At 39.7% G+C, this 18,697-nt stretch overlaps 1 protein-coding gene across 2 annotated transcripts in view; it reads left to right on the plus strand.

Annotated features, from left to right (window-relative positions):
• Window positions 1-15,866: 15,866 nt before the first annotated feature.
• Window positions 15,867-18,697, plus strand: part of LOC126632042 (disease resistance protein RPV1-like) — a 49,557-nt gene continuing 46,726 nt past the window's right edge. Inside the window, exons 1-2 of one of the 2 annotated variants that reach the window (XM_050302264.1) lie at window positions 15,867-15,943; window positions 17,821-18,585. In XM_050302264.1, coding sequence (XP_050158221.1) covers window positions 15,887-15,943; window positions 17,821-18,585 — 822 coding nt within the window. In that variant the 5' untranslated portion in view covers window positions 15,867-15,886. Of the gene's footprint in view, window positions 16,001-17,820; window positions 18,586-18,697 lie in introns of both variants that reach the window. The other variant, XM_050302269.1, reaches the window with a different exon arrangement.

Below are 18,697 nucleotides of genomic sequence, written 5' to 3' on the forward strand. Positions count from 1 at the left end.
AGTTGTACGAGCTTTCTTTTCATGCTCGTAGAGTAATTATTTGCAAGCACGTGTAACACCATATTCTCGTTCTTGAGCCCTCTGATCTCTTGTTTAAGACTTGCCACCTCCGCCATCAATGATTCAACTTGGCGAGTTTGAGCAAGTAGGCGTTGGCCCATATTGGACACAGAGCCAGCACACTGAACACTGAGAGCCAAGGAGTCTTGAACGGCCGACTCTTTAGACCGTTCTGAAAGGATCTTGTTATCCCTTTGAGTGAGAAGATTCCTAGCTACCACAATAGCGGTTATGTTGTTCTTCATCACAGAGTCCCCAACCGTAAGAGGACCATTAGAAGATAAGAAGGACGGGAGCCATATATTATCCTGACGCTGCTCGTCTGTATCACTCCTAAGACTCAAATCTAAGCAAATGTTAGATGGGCAAGTCATTTTTCAGAAATGATGAAGGAAAAACAGAGGTCAAAATAAAATTTCAAAGGTGCAAGATAGGGGAAATTTCTACAGGCAGCAACTTTCTGAGCATACTCTTGAACACAATTGATGTCTCTATAAAAGAAGAGGCAGCAGAGCCACTTGTTCAAAGATCGATGAGGCACCGCTCTCCGAATTTCAAAAGCCAGATTTTCCTGAATAAAATTCGTTGGCATTTTTCAGACGTAATCTCAGCTTTTCAGATATCGCGTGCAACTTTGTCAAAGATCTCTGACAAAGTTGAAAACGCGTAAATCTTACTGTTCTATTTACACCACAGTTGCTAACAAGAGTAAAAGCACAGCACCACCACTTGCTATTGAGAAATCTATATATATGTCGACCTCTGTTCTCCATAACAAGGCAGACCCGCAACACTGCAAGAATACCTAACTCTTCCTCATCTCCGAGAATGCATCTTCAACATAGCATCTCGAAATACTCAGTTTTCTTCCTCTCCGAGAATACCTCTTCAAACATGTCACACAAGAGCAAGATTATCACATATCTTCAGGGACCAGAGCAAGATTATCTCATATCATGCAATCTCCCTGTCATTTCCTTTGTCCTTGTTCTTGCCTGCAAAGACAAGGATAAAGAAAGCAATATGTCGGAACCTCCACTCAAACTCCCGGTAAGGAACCGACTGCCTGGAACCTTTCCTGATTGCTTACCTAGTATTCCTCTCGAGTAGCCATCTTCAACTGTTGTTGGAGCTGGGTCTCCAGTCACCAAGAAGTGATGAACCATCCAAATGCAAGGGTTGCATTCCACTCCTGCATCAGAAGGCAAATACTGCAGGAGAAGATGCCACACATGCATGGGGGAAAACTAGGGAAAATACTACTTAAGCAAGGGGAGCAAGTAAGGCAAGTGAAAATGATACATTGAAGCATGTGAAAACAAGTGCAACAAACATGTGTTGATTCATCCCTGACAAAGCCGAAGATCATTTGCCACGTAAAGCTCCTCACGGTACAACTTCATTCAAGATTAAGCCTCAAAGGTCCTTGAAGAAATCACAAGTCCGATTCAAGATCAAGTGTTCACTACTCTTGAATCAAATTCCGCTCCAGATAAAAGGAGTAAATTCAGACCTTTGGATCAAGTCTAGCAGAAGGTCCTCCAGCCCAGTTCAAGAACAAGCCTGTGGAAAGTTAACAACAAGTAAAGCAACTATTTCAGCAACTCTTCTTACTAAGAGACTAAAGCAGAACGATCAACGATCAACCTAAATGATTTGAAATTAGGGGGAGATACTCATCAGGGGGAGCATCCAAGACAGATCAAGATTTTAACGAGTCAATCGAAGACTTGTGGCCATCCAAGGGGGAGTGTTGTAAATATTATGTGGATGGTCCACATGAATAGTTTGTTACTATTTATACATAGTATTTTCACTATTCATTTGTGGAAAATTTGTAAAGTAAATAGTGCTTTCTTTTGTTTATATAAAGGAAGAAGAGGAGATGAAGGGATTAGGGGTTCACGGGAGAAAAGAAGGAAAAGGAAGTAAGAGAGAAAGAGAGGAAAGAAGAGGAAGAGAGGAAGATGAGAGGGAGATATAAAGAGAGTTATCTTTGTACTCATATTATTTCAAATTATAATGAAAGCACCACTGCTGCCCCGAGGACGTACACCAGTCACACTGACTGTAGAGGAACCTCGTAAATTTTGTGTCTTGTTTCATTTATTCCACTGCACCCACAGTCGATTTCACAACAGTGAGAGGTTTTTAAAGGCAAAATTTTTGTGATGGTTCCTGTAGTGAGACTTCACTTTTAAATCAACAATTGTGGTGAAAAAGAATTGTTAATCATAATCTTGTGATGAAATTCGTTATCAAGTCCAATTTGAAATTTGTTTGTTCCAATACATCATTGAATGGTTTTATCTTGATTGTGGGATTTGTTGTGAACTAACATGGTTGCAAAGTTTGTTTCATAATTAAAAATTAAAAATAATTCCCAGCAACCACCCCTTTCGCCAAAAACCCAATTCCCCACCACCACCTTGACTCCCTGCCATCAATTGCCATGGCTGTCTTCCTCCTGAGAAATCATCTCCAATGTAATAAAAATGATTCCCCATACCCCCTTCTGTTCATGGCAGGAATTTCCGTCGGGGATGTTTCCTGGCCGACGAGTACACAGCTCCCCTGGAGGTCGGCACCGGTTGAGGGCAGCTGTCGGGCTTCTACTTCGCGGTCGGGCTTTGTCGGGCAAGTCTCGTCGGGCAAGACTTGTCGGGCAAGACTGAAAGAGAAGGACAGCATTAACTTTGAGAGGTGCCTTTGTAGGGCCTTAGGTGTAGGCCTTGAGGCTCACAATCAAGGTTAACATTTAAGTGCTCAGGCGTGCCACTGCCATCTTTAGCATGGCAGATGTAAAATGGTTGTCGTGCTTTAGTTGTATATATGTATGTATCCAAGAAACCGTGTTAGTTATAACATGTGCCTTTGTGGGGCCTTAAGTATAGGCCTTGAGGCTTCCTATAAATAACTAAACCAGTGCTCGAACACATCATATTTATTCTTGCGATTATAGGAGTTTTCTAACTATTATACTTCTGATTACCCGAATCCAAGAAGTAGAATGAACCCAAATAGGTGCCTTTGTGGGGCCTTAGGTGTAGGCCTTGAGGCTTCCCATTAGAGTTCATTCTTATACTTAGACTCTTTAGATTGTAGAACGGAATGAATCCAAATGGATGCCTTTGTGGGGCCTTAGGTGTAGGCCTTGAGGCTTTCCATCAGAGTTCATTCTTTGCTCAAGCGTTCTATGGAAATCATAATATAATATAAAGAAAACTAGAGGATAGGTTGATTACTTGCGCCCCAAGTAACTCCGGACTTCTCATTTATCAAGGACTGTCGTGGATGGGTTAAGTCCACATAAAGTTCTTTTTTATGCCTTGAGGCCAAGGACTTTTCATTGATCAGATTTACATGCCCGAGGGTTTAGGACTTGGATCTGGTTTGAACACTTAAGATATATTCAAATCGGATTCAAGTATTGAGAAAGCCTTTTAATAGTCACAGTGCTTAAAATAACTTGTATATAACTGGATGTATACACCATATTGAAAAGACAAAAACAAAGCAAAGAAGGTCGGGCAAGGTTAAACCTTATCGAGTAAAGCTGCTTCTCTTGTAGGTTCCTATCTTTGCAGTTTTGTCAAGGGTCTGAGAGCTTTGGAGGGATAGAGAGAGATTACAGAAGATGAATCGATACTACAACAAGGTTGAACAGGGTAGCAGACCTATTACAAAAGTTTGAAGCGAGAGTTATCCCGTGAGGGATGAAGGCTTGTCCCGAGAGGGATAAAGGCTGATTACAGCTTTGTTTTGAAGGCAAATCTGGCTTGAGCAGAGTTTGTGCTTGCAATTGTTTGTTTGATTGAGTGTCCTTAATCATGGATTTCCTTTCTTCTTATATAGACAACTCGACTGGGCCTTCGATAGCAGCAGCTTTGCCCGAATGCGGTTTGAGGGTGATGACTCATCGGCTATTTTACATGTAATGCCACCATAAAGTACTTTATGGGCTGTGTAGCTGACCAGTCTACACCACTTGGCCTTTGGGTAGGTAAGCAAGTGGTCTTCATGAGCTGTACCAAGTCAAAAAAGGCCTTCTCCTGCCTTCTGGGCTTCGACTGGGCTTCGGTTATCTTCCCTTTTGGGCCTCCTTTTGGGCCAACTCCCTCCTTGAGCCCAAAGTTCAAGTTTTGATCCAAACACCTTCAAAAGTTAATATGCACCTTCAACATCCAGCAATCATTCCTCTACAAAAATGGAGTAGTGCCGATTTCAACACCGTGAAAACCGAGAAAGCGAGCCTCATGAAAGGTACAACCACCTCTGAAGGTTTAGCCAAACTCGGCCGCGGTGTCGTCTTCCTCCGTTGGACTCTCTAATTTCCCCTGCGCCAAAAAAATTCTCGGTCTACCTCATTCACCTCTCAGGCATCGTTTATAGCTCTCCTCTTCGTCTTCCTCCTCTGATAGACTGGCACGTCATCATCGCCTTTCTCATCTTCAATTCCCACCCGTGATCATAATCACGACGCTTCAAATAAGACTAATGTACCACTCTATAATTCGTCCTTGAGGAGTGTTAGAAAGTCAACAATTATCCGAAGGGAATGCCGTGATTTGGGGAAAGTATGTTGGAATGATTACCGGAAATTTTATTTAAATCATGTAACCTCTTTCTACACAACAACAACAACAAAGTTTTTCCCACTAAGTGGGATCGGCTATATGAATCCTAGAACGTCATTGCGCTCGGTTTTGTGTCATGTCCTCCGTTAGATCAAAGTACTCTAAGTCTTTTCTTAGGGTCTCTTCCAAAGTTTTCCTAGGTCTTCCTCTACCCCTTTGGCTCTGAACCTCTGTTCCGTAGTCACATCTTCGAACCAGAGCGTCAGTAGGCCTTCTTTGCACATGTCCAAACCACCGTAACCGGTTTTCTCTCATCTTTCCTTTAATTTCGGCTACTCCTACTTTACCTCGGATATCCTCATTCCTAATCTTATCATTTCTCGTGTGCTCACACATCCAATGAAGCATCCTTATCTCCGCTACACCCATTTTATGTATGTAAATTTTAAATGTTAATTGTCTATTTTACTTTATTGCATAATTACTATTAAGTAAAAAATGAAATTAATAATAAAACTCAAATTTCTCAATAAACCCAGACACTATAATTAAACCCTATCATCACCTTTTGTTTATCCTACGTCCATTCCGGCTAAAACCCTAATAGTTCTGATAGAGAAAAACAAGCTTTTTTTTATTGATGGATAATGATTTTGAAGTTTTGAATCCTCCAACTAAGGTATGACTTGATTTATGGATATTTTGTTTGTTTGCTTCTTCTTTGGATTAAATTTCATACATACTATATTATATTATATTTGTTTTTCTCTGCTGTTTGTCTGCCCCAAAAACACCATTGCAAGGACTTTTGATTAGTAATGCAAAGACATATAACTTGATTCATGGTACAAATAACGATTGCCCAACCTCATAAACCTTGACCACTCACTAGCGGGTGGCATGTCTCCATCCAAATCCAAAGCATCAAGGTCAAATGTTTTTCTGGCAAAGTGATGGATTGAACTGGAGTTTGCATCGCATTCTCTGGCAAATTCAAATCTATGGAAGGATCTCTTGGATCCCAAGTCTATGGATGGGTTTGGTAGCAGAAAAAAAAAAAAAAAAAAAAGCCATAGAAATGCTAGTCATATGCAATTATACATGGGCAAAGGAAGCCTATTTGAAAAAACATTCATTTAGAGATGTTATTTTATAAAAGGAATAAGGGTAAAGATAACTTTACATTTTGAATTGGGTTTGAGAAAGTAGTTTAGACAATAAATTTGAGTTTAAATAGATATTAATTCTTTAATTAAAAAAATATAGATGAAGGGAATAAATTAAGTGTAAAAAGATGTTAAATGAGTTTAAATAAAATTTTCCTTACAATAATTTGGGGGTAATGATTATGTTGGATGGAATGATTTCCTCCACCTTTGCAAAAGATGTTAAACGTTTGTAAATTGTACTTTGGATTAATAAAAGAAAATATATTCAGCTCAAACTTTTTACTGTTGAAAGGTTTTATCTTGATAGTGGGATTTGTTATGAGATTGCTTGCTAAAAGTTGATGTGATATTTTCAAAGTTATTTTGTGATTGTTTTCGATTTGCCTGAATTTATAATTCAACCGCCTGTAAAAAATTATGGAAGCCTAAATTTTAAAAGAGAGAAAATGGTATTGTTGTTCAATAAATGCCGTCACCTTTAAGTGAAAATTAGGTTCTTAAACTATTATTTCAGAAAAATTAGTCCTTAAATTATAAAAATCTGCCAATTACATCCCTAATATTATATTCGAAGTTACTATATTCAATTTTCCATCAATTTAAGTCACGTTACTTGTATGTGATACACATTGGAGGGTAGATTAATAGTTTTTCATAAAGAAATAGTGTATAAAGTTAACTTTGAAGGGTAAATTGGTAGTTTTACATAAGAAATAGTGTAAATTAACTTTGAAAGGTAAATTAGATGTTAGATTCGCAACCTATATGAAATGTAAAAGGCTTGTAGGCGAGAAAACGACGATAGTACATTCTAAAGTGTGAAGTGACTTAAGTTGAAGAAAAATTAGATAAAATAGCTTTGAATATAATAGTATGGATGAAATTAGCAATTTTTAATGAATTTAGGAACTTATTTTACCGAAACAAAATAATTTAAAACATAATTTTCACTGAGATGATAATTCAGATACTAAATCAACACTTCATCCTAAAATTAATTTTTTTTCATCTTTTGTTAAGAGATGAGGTCATCTAGCTAGCCCATTAAAGTTAGAGATGAGGTCTCTTTTTGTTGAAGTGGCTCCCACAATGGGTACTTGCTTTGCGCCGAAAATTCCTATAACGCCATCATAACGTCAACCGACCTTAAAATACAATAAGGTCGTCAACTGGTCAAAATTGGACTATAGATTTCTCCGAAAAAAAAGGAGGAAATTGCATCGTAAAACAGTTATACAATTTTTATTTTTAAAATTTTAAATTTGACGGTAACATTTTATACGATTAAACCGTGGGAGGAATAGCACTCACGCTTTGTTGACACTGGGGAATCTTAGGAAACACCATGGTTATTTGAGAGCCAAGCTGCTATTCTACAGCTGCGGCTGGTAGATTGAGGCAGGCGGGGTGTCAGGAGTAGGGTGAAGGTTAATTAGGCTTAGGGGGTCGTCATGTGGGGCAAAAGGCAGTGGGTCCGTGGCAAGTGGTGAGAATGGTAGGGGCATGTGCTGCCGTGTGTCAAGCACAGGTCGTGTGGGTATGTGTGAATCGGATGGGGTGGCAGTGGATGGGATGGGTAATGTGGACCCTTGGTCATGAGGTTGTAAGGGAGTGACAAATGGTGTTGAGAAGGGAAATATATTTTTGTGAAATCTTACATCTTGACTGACAAGGAATGTGTGAAAGTCCAAATTGTAGAGTGTGTAACCTTTTTGACCAAAAGGGTAGCCAATAAATATGCAACGTTTGGCACGAGTGTCAAACTTGTGAGTTGGCTGAACAACAATGGCATAACAAAGACAGCCAAAAACTCACAAGTGAGTAAGAAATGGTGGTCGGTTGTATAAAAGCTCAAAAGGAGATTTGTTGGATAGTAATGGTAATGGTATGCGGTTAATGAGATATACCGCAGTTAAGACACAATCACCCCAAAGAGAGGGGTAAGTTGGATTGGAATCGAAGGGCACGGGCAACGGTGAGAATATGCCGATGTTTACGTTCGACAATCCCATTTTGTTGTTGAGTATATACGCATGTGCGTTGATACTCAATGCCATTATTTTGAAAAAAAGCTTTCATGGATAAGAATTCTAACCCATTGTCAACCCTAATTGCTTTAACATTGACATTAAACTGTGTGTGGACAAAGGAAATGAAAGTTTTTAAAAGGTGTTGTGTCTCAGATTTAAATTGCATAAGAAATATCCATGTGCATCTAGTAAAATCATCCACAATGGTAAGGAAAAATCTAGCCCCTGAATGAGTGGGAATTTTATGTGGGCCCCAAATATCACAATGTAACAAATCAAATGCTCTATGAGTTGAAATTGAACTTAAGGGAAAAGGAAGCCTTGTTTGTTTGGCCATGGGACATATACCACAATTATTATCAAAAGAATTGTTACGCGAAGACAATAAAGGAGAGATTAATTTAAGGCGAGAAGGAGAAGGGTGACCAAGATGCATGTGCCATAAGTTGGAGGGATGAGATATTTGGCAAGAAACCGGTGTCCGTTGCACTGGAGACATGTAATAAAGACCACCACGTTGTTTACCCGAGCCAATTATCTTCCCTGTAGCCAAGTCTTGCAAGACACAAAAAGTGGGAAACAATATGACACAACAATTTAGAGAATCAGTGATTTTGCTAGCAGACATAAGGTTTAAGCGGAATGATGGGATAAATAAAACATTATCCAAAGTGATGTCAGAATTAAATGGTATAATGCCAATGGAAGTGATTGGGGCAGTAGAACCAGTGGGTAGATTGACTATGGGTGTAGGTGATGAATTTGTTTTAGTGAAAAGTGTGGAATCAGAAGTAATGTGGTTTGTAGCTCCGCTATCCAAAATCCAAGGCTTGGTGAATATAGAATTAACTGAAGGAACAAAAACAGAAAACAGACCTGGAGTATTTGCATAAACATTGTGATTACCGGAAGCACAATTGTGATTTATCATAGACACAATATGAGCAAGTTGTTGTAGGTGGTCACTGGAAAGGCCGTGAGTTGGATGGAATGGATCGGCCCCAATTGGAAATAGGGGTTGTTCGTGCATAGACATTTGTTGCGTTGGTAGCATGTGAGAAGGCAGGTGCCTTGCGGTCCGTGCTTGCAGCATGAATTGGCTGCATTTGTTGGCAGCATGCGCTGGAAGCATGCTTCGACTGGTGACATATTTGTTGGTGATGATGAATTTGCTGATCATGCATGTGATGCTTAGTCAAATATGTATTTTTTTTTTTAACCCAAAGATAGAGATATATTAAAGACGAATAGATAGGTTTACATCCTTAGCAAGGAAATTAAACAGAAATTCAGGGCCAATACAATCCCAAGAGAAAGATCGTCCCTCCTTAAAGGCATACTTAGCCACCGAGTGAGCAGCACGATTGCCCTCTCTAGGCACAAAAGCAAAAGAGACAGACCTCAGCTTTTGCGCTAGAACCTCAATGTCGTCGAGAATGCATTCGATACTAAAATCAACCAAGACTTCTTTCTTCAGCATCATGATAATCGTACTTGCGTCAGATTCAATGATAATGTCATCAAACCCATGGTCTATACAAGACAATAAGGCAAACCTGATGGCTGAAGCTTCAGCAGCAGCTACACTGTGACAGAATCCGGTCCCAGACCCGCCAGCAGCTTGGAGCAATCAAGCGAAGTCCCGCCCTAGCCAGCCCAGCCCCATACGCATTGTATCTTTACACCAAGCCGCATCAGTATTAATCTTAATAGTTCCGAACCTTGGTCTCTTCCACTTGGTACAGTTAAGTGCAGTAACCTTGGTTGTCTTCGGCATCATCGGGCTGTAATCATCATTTTCCGGAGCCAGACTGTCCTTGTACTCACCAGTACTCTTTTTCCAGGCCTCCAAGATATCCAGAGGCTGGCGATGGATCCCTTTAAATACCACTTCGTTTCTGTTTTTCCACAATCTCCATAGGCCAAAGGCAAATTCTTGGCGAATATCATCCGCGTTGATCCTGTCCTTTACTTGGGCACAGAAGTTGCTCCAGCTTTTAAGAAAGTCTATGCCCTCCAGGACATGAGAATTAAGATGAAGAGGAGAACAAAACCAGAAGACATGGCTTATTTCGCAACGGAAAAACAAGTGGTTTTCAGTTTCGTTAAAGGCATTACAAACGCCACATACATTGTCAACACGCATATGACGTCTTTTAAGATTCCGTCTGACCGCCAGAGCATTATTGCAGCAACGCCAGATGAAGATTTTGATTTTGTGAGGAACCTGCAGTCTCCAGATGTTATTCCATACCAGCTTTAGTTTGTTACTCTCACTGGGGTTGCCTCGCCCTTTCCTCCCCAGAGCACCATCCTTCATCAGCTTTAAAGCCATACTGTAGCCAGATTTAACAGAATAGCTTCCATTAGTAGCATAGTGCCACACCAGTCTGTCATCACTGCCAGTGTGGCTTAAAGGAATGCTTAAGATCGTTGATACATCATTCCGATGAAACCCGTTCGCAATCGAGTCTGTTCTCCATGACTTAGTATCCGAGTCGATCAAATCACTTACCATGGTTTCAACGAGATTAGTCGTCGGATGGACTTTGAAAGTTGAGGGTTTGGGGAACCACGGGTCCTCCCTAATGTTAATGCTTTTCCCGTTTCCAACCCGCCATCTAAGCCCAAGGTTTAACACTTTTCGAGCTTCAAACAGACCTTTCCAACCCCATGAGGTATTCTTTCCTTTAGATGCTTCTCTAAAGGTTTTCCCCGGGAAGTATTTATCTCTCAAGATCGAAGCAAGGAGGGACATAGGATTCAGGGTGATTCACCATCCAATCTTAGCAAGAAAAGCAAGGTTGACACATTGGATGTCCTTGAATCCCAAACCGCCGGCCTTTTTCTGTTTCATCAACCGATCCCAGGAAATCCAGTGTATACCCTTCCTTTGTTCATTACCACGCCACCAGTAATTCCGAATGGCTCTTTCAACATCCCGACATACGCCAATGGGGAGTTTGAAACAGCTCATAGCGAAGTTAGGCAAAGCCATAGCTACAGTTTTCACGAGGATCTCTTTTCCCTCCTGGGACAGGTACTGCTCAGCCCACCCTGACATGCGAGCTTCAATCTTATCCCGTATCTCGGCAAAGACAGCTTTTTTTGAGTGCCCAAAATCGGCCTGCAGGCCTAGATATTTCCCAAATCCCTGTTTGCTTTGAATCCCCAGGGAGTCCACGATTTTAGCTCTCAACTGCTTCGGAGTATTAGCATCGAAGAAGACCGAGCTTTTGGTCAGGTTAATCTCCTGACCGGAGCCCCGAGCATAAGTCTTTAACACTTCCACTATACTTTCCGCTTCCTCCACAGAAGCATTTCCAAAAACCACAGAATCATCCGCAAAGAAAAGATGCGTTAAGGGTACTCCAGTAGAGGAAATCTTGAACCCGTGGAGGACACCCCTTTCCAAGCTTCTCCTAATTAACATTGAAAACCCTTCAGTACAGAGAAGGAATAGAAATGGGGAGAGAGGGTCACCTTGTCTAAGCCCCTGATTCGGCCGGAAATACCCCGTTGGGGAACCATTTATAAGAACACTGAAAGATACAGAAGAAATACATTCCTTTATCCAGCTGCAGAAGAGAGGCGCAAAACCCAAACTGCTCATCATGCCCAGGAGGAAATCCCATTCAATTCGATCGTAAGCCTTAGCCATATCAAGCTTGATGGCCATGCCAGGATGGTCTCCTTTTTTCTGGTGGAGTAGGGAGTGGAGGGCTTCGTGCACCACTAGGATATTATCTTGTATTTGCTTCCCCGCCACGAAGGCAGATTGGTTCTCCCCAATCACTTTCGGCATCACCTTCTGAAGCCTATTAGTGAGAACCTTGGCAATGATCTTGTAAATGACATTACATAATGCAATGGGCCTGTATTGCGACATGTTTTTCGGGCACTTCACCTTCGGGATAAGCACTAAGTTGGTATGGTTGAGTTTACGAAGAAGGGTTCCCGAGTACCAAAAGGCTTTGACAATCTTGATTACATCCGGCCCGACCGTGTCCCAGTGGTCCTGGTAAAAGCAGCCAGAGAAGCCATCAGGACCCGGAGATCTCATGGGGGGGATTTGATATGCAGCCTCCATAATTTCGCATTCGGTGACCATAGCAGTTAATCCCCGGTTATCCTCAATGGAGAGCACGCCCTCCATACAACTTTGAATTTCCTCCACTAGATTAGGCTTACAGGACTGAAAAAGTTCAGTAAAATATTCGATAGCCGTATCACCTATCCCCTTCAAACGCTCCTGCCAGATCCCACGACTATCCTCTATCCCTCGGATCGTGTTAAAACGTCTCCTTTTCAGCGTTTGAGCATGGAAGAACTTAGTGTTCTTGTCGCCCTCTCGAAGCCATTGATTCCTAGATTTGACTTTCCAGTAAGCTTCCTCCTGCTGATGAGCAGCATTGAGCTCCTTCTCTTTTTGCTTAACATCCTTTGAGGCGAACTCGTTAGAGTTGTAGGCCGCCCGAATCTCTTCCTTCAGTTGCTAAATCAGTTTCAGAGAGTTCCTTCCTCTTCCTTTGTACCAGCCTTTTAATCTTCTCCTTAGATGTTTCAGTTTATCGCAAAAGCGAAACGCATGTGATCCATTAATCTTATCTCGCCATTCTTCCCCGACCAGATTACGACACTCCTCCGACCTGCTCCAGCGCCCATCGAAAACGAATTGCCTTCCCTTTCTATTCGGGTCTTTTTCTATCGAAAGGAGTAAGAGGGCGTGATCAGACCCTTCCAAGAGCACATGCTTGATTTTTGTGTTAGGGTACATTTCATACCAACCCATAGTTGCCAGCCCACGGTCAAGGCGTTGCTGGATAGGCATGGACTCTCTATTGTTTCTCCAAGTGAAGGGGTAGCCTTCATAACCCAAATCCATGAGCTCGTCTCGAGCCACAAAATTTCTAAAGTCACGTAGACTAACAGCCGGTCTGTAGTTTCCTCCCTCCTTCTCTTCATTACAAAGGATGTCGTTAAAGTCTCCTAGGAGCAGGCAGCGGTCCCTTTCTTGGCCTATACGTTTTGATAATTCTTTCCATTGCTCCCTTTTCTTCTTTTAATCAGTACTAGCATAAATGGCGAATAGTCTCCAGTTGCAGTTCATCTTTTCATCCCACAGTTTGAGTTCCATCAAAAAATCCTCCGATTTCATTAACACCACAGGAGTCTCATCTCTCCAGAAAACACATATACCACCTCCAATGCCCCGAGGCTCAACAGCAAACCAGTGATCCATACCCAAACTTCTTTTCAGATGGATGAAATTCCGACTTTTATTCTTAGTTTCCAGCAAAATAACCATGTCAGGGGTGTGAAGCCGGTGTTCAAATATGTATTTGATGTTGTGGAAAATTTTTGAGAATTGGGTTTTGTCTTTTCTGGAAGTGTTTGATTTGGCATGGTGTTCAAAGATTGAATTTTGTGTTTTCTGACAAGGGAAAAGTTGATTTGATTTGACATGGTGTTTTTGAGAAGTAAGAAATCAGGCACTAGGATAGTGCTCTGATACCATCTTAAGGAACCAAAGGAAAATTTTGCAGGGCAAATTGACTAAGGTTTGAGAAATAGACAATTGGGTGAATGATTTTCTTCAATTGCATAATTCTTTCTGTACAAGATATTATATACAAATATTACAAATAAGCACATAGCCATTATTACGGCATGTAAGCCATGATCCATAATTTGTGGCATTTGACTTATGCTAGAAGAGATAAATTATAATGATTATAATGATTATAATAACTATGATAACATTTTCCTAATTCAGGAAGATATTATCATAATCACAATAATAATATAATAACTACAATAATTATTTCGTAATAGAGGATCTTAAGGCTTCTGCAGATTTGGTTGGCCAGAATCTTAAAACCACGGCCGATGGGTATAATTTCTTGTTTACTTCAAATTTCATATCAGCATATTTCACTAATCAACCAAAAATTAAGATAATTATAATCCAGGCTTAGAATCTGATTTCATATATTATATGAAAATTTTGATCGTTGGTTCGTGAACTATGATAGAACTTTAATTTTGGTCACTAAATAAAAAAAATATTAGAATTGGAATCTGAATTTTATGAACCGTAAAACATTTGCATAAGATTTTCTGTCAAAATCAAGCAAGTGAAACGCAGGTTACATGCTTCATTTTTTGTGGGTGTGTGAAGCACAAATGCAATAAAAAATGTCATCCTTACCATTTATTTGTACCATAATGTGTACTATCTCTCTAATAGATATGGAATCCACTCATGTTGGCTGACCCTAACTCTATCAGAGAGAGAATATATGATGTCATGATTGTATAAATAGATGGTAAGTTTAGCACTACCAATTAGTAGCCTATATCAAAAAACAAGTAACACAGGGAATATTAAATTTAACAAGGCTAAATCGCCAAAAGGGTCATTGAGATTTGCATAGCTCATCACTTTGGTCCCTGAGATTCCAAATCGATAAAAGTAGTCATTGAGATTGTCCACCATCCATTATTTTGGTCATTCCGTTAAAAACTCCGTTAAGTGTCCCGGAGGAAGTTTGGGCAATTTTCAAAACTTCGTAACTCAATCGTTTCTTAATCAAATTCGACCTATAATATATTAAAATGAAGATAGGAAAGTGTAGAATAAGATTATACCTATTTCGAAGCCCAATGGTTTCCGTAGATGGCCGGAAAATAGCCTCAAAGTTGATTGGTCCGAGTGAAAACTTGAAAACTCGCCGGAAACTGGGTAAACTTTAAACGTTCATAACTTCTTCAATACTCAAAGAAATCAAGTGATTCAAAAACAAAAATCATACTTCTCGACGAGACAAAGATAATAAAATCTTTTTTGATGGCTAACTCTCCGTGGTTTGGCCGGAAAACTGCTCGAAAGTGGCTGTCTTAGTCTAGAGTTAGCCACTTTCGAGCCGTTTTTTTTGCCAAACCACGGTGATATAGCAGTCAAAAAAGGTACCATTCTCTTCCTCTCGTCAAGAAGTATGATTTTCATTTTTTAATCACTTGATTTCGTTGAGTATTGAAGAAGTTATGAACGTTTAAAATTTACCCAGTTTCTGGCGAGTTTTCCAATTTTCGCTCGGACCAGTCAACTTTGAGGCTATTTTCCGGTCATCTCCGGCAACCATTGGGCTTCTAAATAGGTATAATCGTATTCTACACTTTCCTATCTTCATTTTGATGTATTATAGGTCGAATTTGGTTAAGAAATGACTGAATTATGAAGCTTTGAAAATTGCCCAAACTTCCTCCAGGACACTTAACGGAGTTTTTAACGGAATGACCAAAATGAAGGATGGTGGACAATCTTAGGGACCACTTTTATCGATTTGGAATCTAAGGGACCAAAGTGATGAGTTATGCAAATCTCAGGGACCATTTTGGCAATTTAGCCAATTTAACAAAGAGGATGATTACTGAAAGCTACAATTGCATAATAGTCCAATCACCAATGATCTAATCTATTCACATTATAATCTAAGATTAGACACGTGGTTGAATTGAGCTTTAATCTAGTTTATTCAGATTTGTTTCAATATATAAATATCTAGTCATTATGAATAATGTGGATGCAAATTTCTTCCTCCTTGATCTTGGACAAAATTGCACCTACAAAATAAATAACACCTTAGGTCAAGAGCTTTACGCGCCCACGACGAATGGGGGGGGCTTTGACCGAAGAACCTCTGATGCCAAAGTTAGAATAAGGCATTTAGTATGGCTTTCGTAATTTGGAATTTCTACTCGTAGGCGTGAATGAGTGTTTATCGAGAAAATTGTTGAGGACGTTAAGGGACTAATGAAAACCACAGACTTAAAAGAAGGCAAGCACTCAGTTGGAATGGCTTTTCACGTGCAAGAATTCAGTATTGAATACTTAGACGTTGGAGGTTCACTTGATGTTCAAATAATTGCAATTTGGGATATGGGTGGTATAGGTAAAACAACGCTTGCTAGAGCCATTTGTAGCAATTATCAGCATAGTTTTAGTGGTCAATGTTATCTTGAAGATGTGAAGAGTAAAAAGAAAGAGATGGTTAGTCTGCAAGAACAACTTCTTCGAAATATTTTAAAACAACCTGACATTAAGGTAAGCAGTGTTGCCGAAGGGACCAAAGAGATAAAGAAAAGACTTGGAAGCATGAAGGTACTCATCGTTTGATGACATAGATGATGCAGACCAATTAGATGAATTGGCAATGGAACATGAATTGTTTGGTCCAGAGAGCAGAATTATTATAACAACAAGAGATGAACAAGTGCTAAATATACAAAAGGTGGATAAAAAGGAAGAAAAGAAAAGGCTTTCATCCACTGTAAATTGAAAGAGAAAATACATAATTACGTTGTATTTTAAAGAAAAGGCAGTAACATAATTGAAAGAAAAGAAAAGGCAGTAACATAATTGAAAGAAAAGAAAAGGCTTTCATCCACTGTAAACAAAAGGCAGTGACATCATTGGCCCATGCAAAAAATTTAAAAGGGCCACCGAGACTGGGGAATCTTGGGAAAGACTTGACTTTGGTTCTTTGAAAGCCAAGCTGCACTTCTAGAGGCTGCAATGGATACCAGTAGCTCCGCCCATGGAGCCGCTGCTGCCGCCTCTTTGTCTTCCTCGCGGAGATCAAACCGCTGGAAGTACGAGGTGTTCCTGAGCTTTAGAGGTAAAGACACCCGACAAACCTTCACAGACCACCTCTGCATTGCGTTTCGCAATGCCGGAATTAACACGTTTATAGACGACCGGCTCACAAGGGGGGAAAACATACAGAGTGAACTTGACCAAGAAATCGAAGGGTCGAGAATCGCCGTCATCGTCTTTTCGAAGAGGTACGCGGAGTCCCGGTGGTGCCTGAGGGAGCTGTCGAAGATCATGAGGTGCCTAAAAGATCAAGAGGGGAAAATAGTCTGTCCAATATTCTACGACGTTGACCCTTCTCAAGTCAGGAATCAGAATGGTAGTTTTTCGAAAGCATTTCAGAAGCACGAGAGGAATGAAGATCCAAATGAAGTCAAGCAGTGGAGAGAGGATCTTAAGGCTTCTGCAGATTTGGCCGGCTGGAACCTCAAAACCACGGCCGACGGGTATACTTTTTTTGTTTACTTCAAATTTCATATCACCATATTTCACTAATCAACCAAAATTAAGATATTATAATTAAGGCGTTGAATCTGATTTTATATGTGATGAGAAAAATTGGATCGTTGATCTCTGAACTATGATAGAATTGTAATTTTGGTCCCTACATAAAAATTTATTTCAATTGGTATATGAATTTTATTAAAGGTAGAGCATTTGCATAAGAATTTCCGTCAAAATTAAGGAAGTGAAACGCAGGGTACATGCTTTGTTTTTTATGGGTGTGTGAAGGACAAATGCTCCACATTTTATCAAATTAAAATACCAATTATAATGGATTCTTAATTATACTATTGAAAGCTACAATTGCGTAATAGTCCAATCACCAATGATCTAGTGTATTCACATTATAATCAAAGATTAGATACGTGGTTGAATTGAGCTCAATTAATCCTATTTATTCAAATCTGTTTCAATATGTAAATATCTAGTCATTACGAATAAGGCATTTAGTATGGCTCTCGTAATTTGGAATTTCTACTCGTAGGTGTGAAGGAGTGTTTATCGAGAAAATTGTTGGGGACATCAAGGGATTACTGAAAACCACAGATTTAAAAGAAGCCAATCACTCAATTGGAATGGCTTTTCGCATGCAAGAATTCAGTACCAAATACTTAGACGTTGGAGGTTCACCTGATGTTCAAATAATTGGAATTTTTGGTATGGGCGGTATAGGTAAAACAACGCTTGCCAGAGCCATTTGTAGCAATTATCAACATGGTTTTAGTCGTCAATGTTACCTTGAAGAGGTGAGGAGTAAAAAGAAAGAGATGGTTAGTTTGCAAGAACAACTTCTTCGAGATATTTTAAAACAACCTAATATTAAGGTAAGCAATGTTGCCGAAGGGACCAAAGAGATAAAGAAAAGACTTGGAAGATTGAAGGTACTTGTCGTGGTTGATGACATAGATGATGCAGACCAGTTAGATGAATTGGCAATAGAACATGAATCATTTGGTTCAGGGAGCAGAATTATTATAACAACAAGAGATGAACATGTGCTGAATATACAAAAGGTGGATAAAAAATATAAGGCACAAGCAATGACAGAGAAAGAAGCTCTTGAGCTCCTTAGTTGGCATGCCTTTGAAAATGATTATCCCGATAAAGAATACATTGAATTGGCAAGAGATATTGTTGATTATTGTGGAGGATTGCCCCTAGCTCTGAAAGTTGTTGGTCATTTGTTGGCTACGAAAAAGAGTACAACGATATGGAAAAGTACATTGGATAAATTGAGAAATATTCCAGATGGAAAAATTCATGAAACACTTAAATTAAGCTATGATGGGCTACGTGATGGTCATGTGAAGGGTGTGTTCCTTGACATATCTAATTTCTTTATTGGATGGAGATTATGTTTTGTCGAGGCAATATTGGATGGTTGTAGTCGTTTTTCTGTAAAAGCAGAAATTAACACACTTTGCGATCGATGTCTCTTGTATATTGATGAAGAGGAAAAATTGAGGATGCATGATTTGATTCGAGATATGGGAAGAGAAATTGTGCGGGCAGAATCTCCTGAAGAATTGGGAAAACGTAGTCGATTGTGGCGTAGTGAAGATGCAAAACGTGTGCTAAGGAACGAATCTGTAAGTACTTTTGCAATAAAAAGATGTTATGTTAAGTACATGTAAAGAAAGAGAAGTATACCTGCATATCCGCATATATATAATGTATGCCGTACATAGTATATTTGAACAA

This window comes from Malus sylvestris, chromosome 1 (assembly GCF_916048215.2).
Source record: "Malus sylvestris chromosome 1, drMalSylv7.2, whole genome shotgun sequence".
In the NCBI taxonomy this organism is placed as follows: domain Eukaryota; kingdom Viridiplantae; phylum Streptophyta; class Magnoliopsida; order Rosales; family Rosaceae; genus Malus; species Malus sylvestris.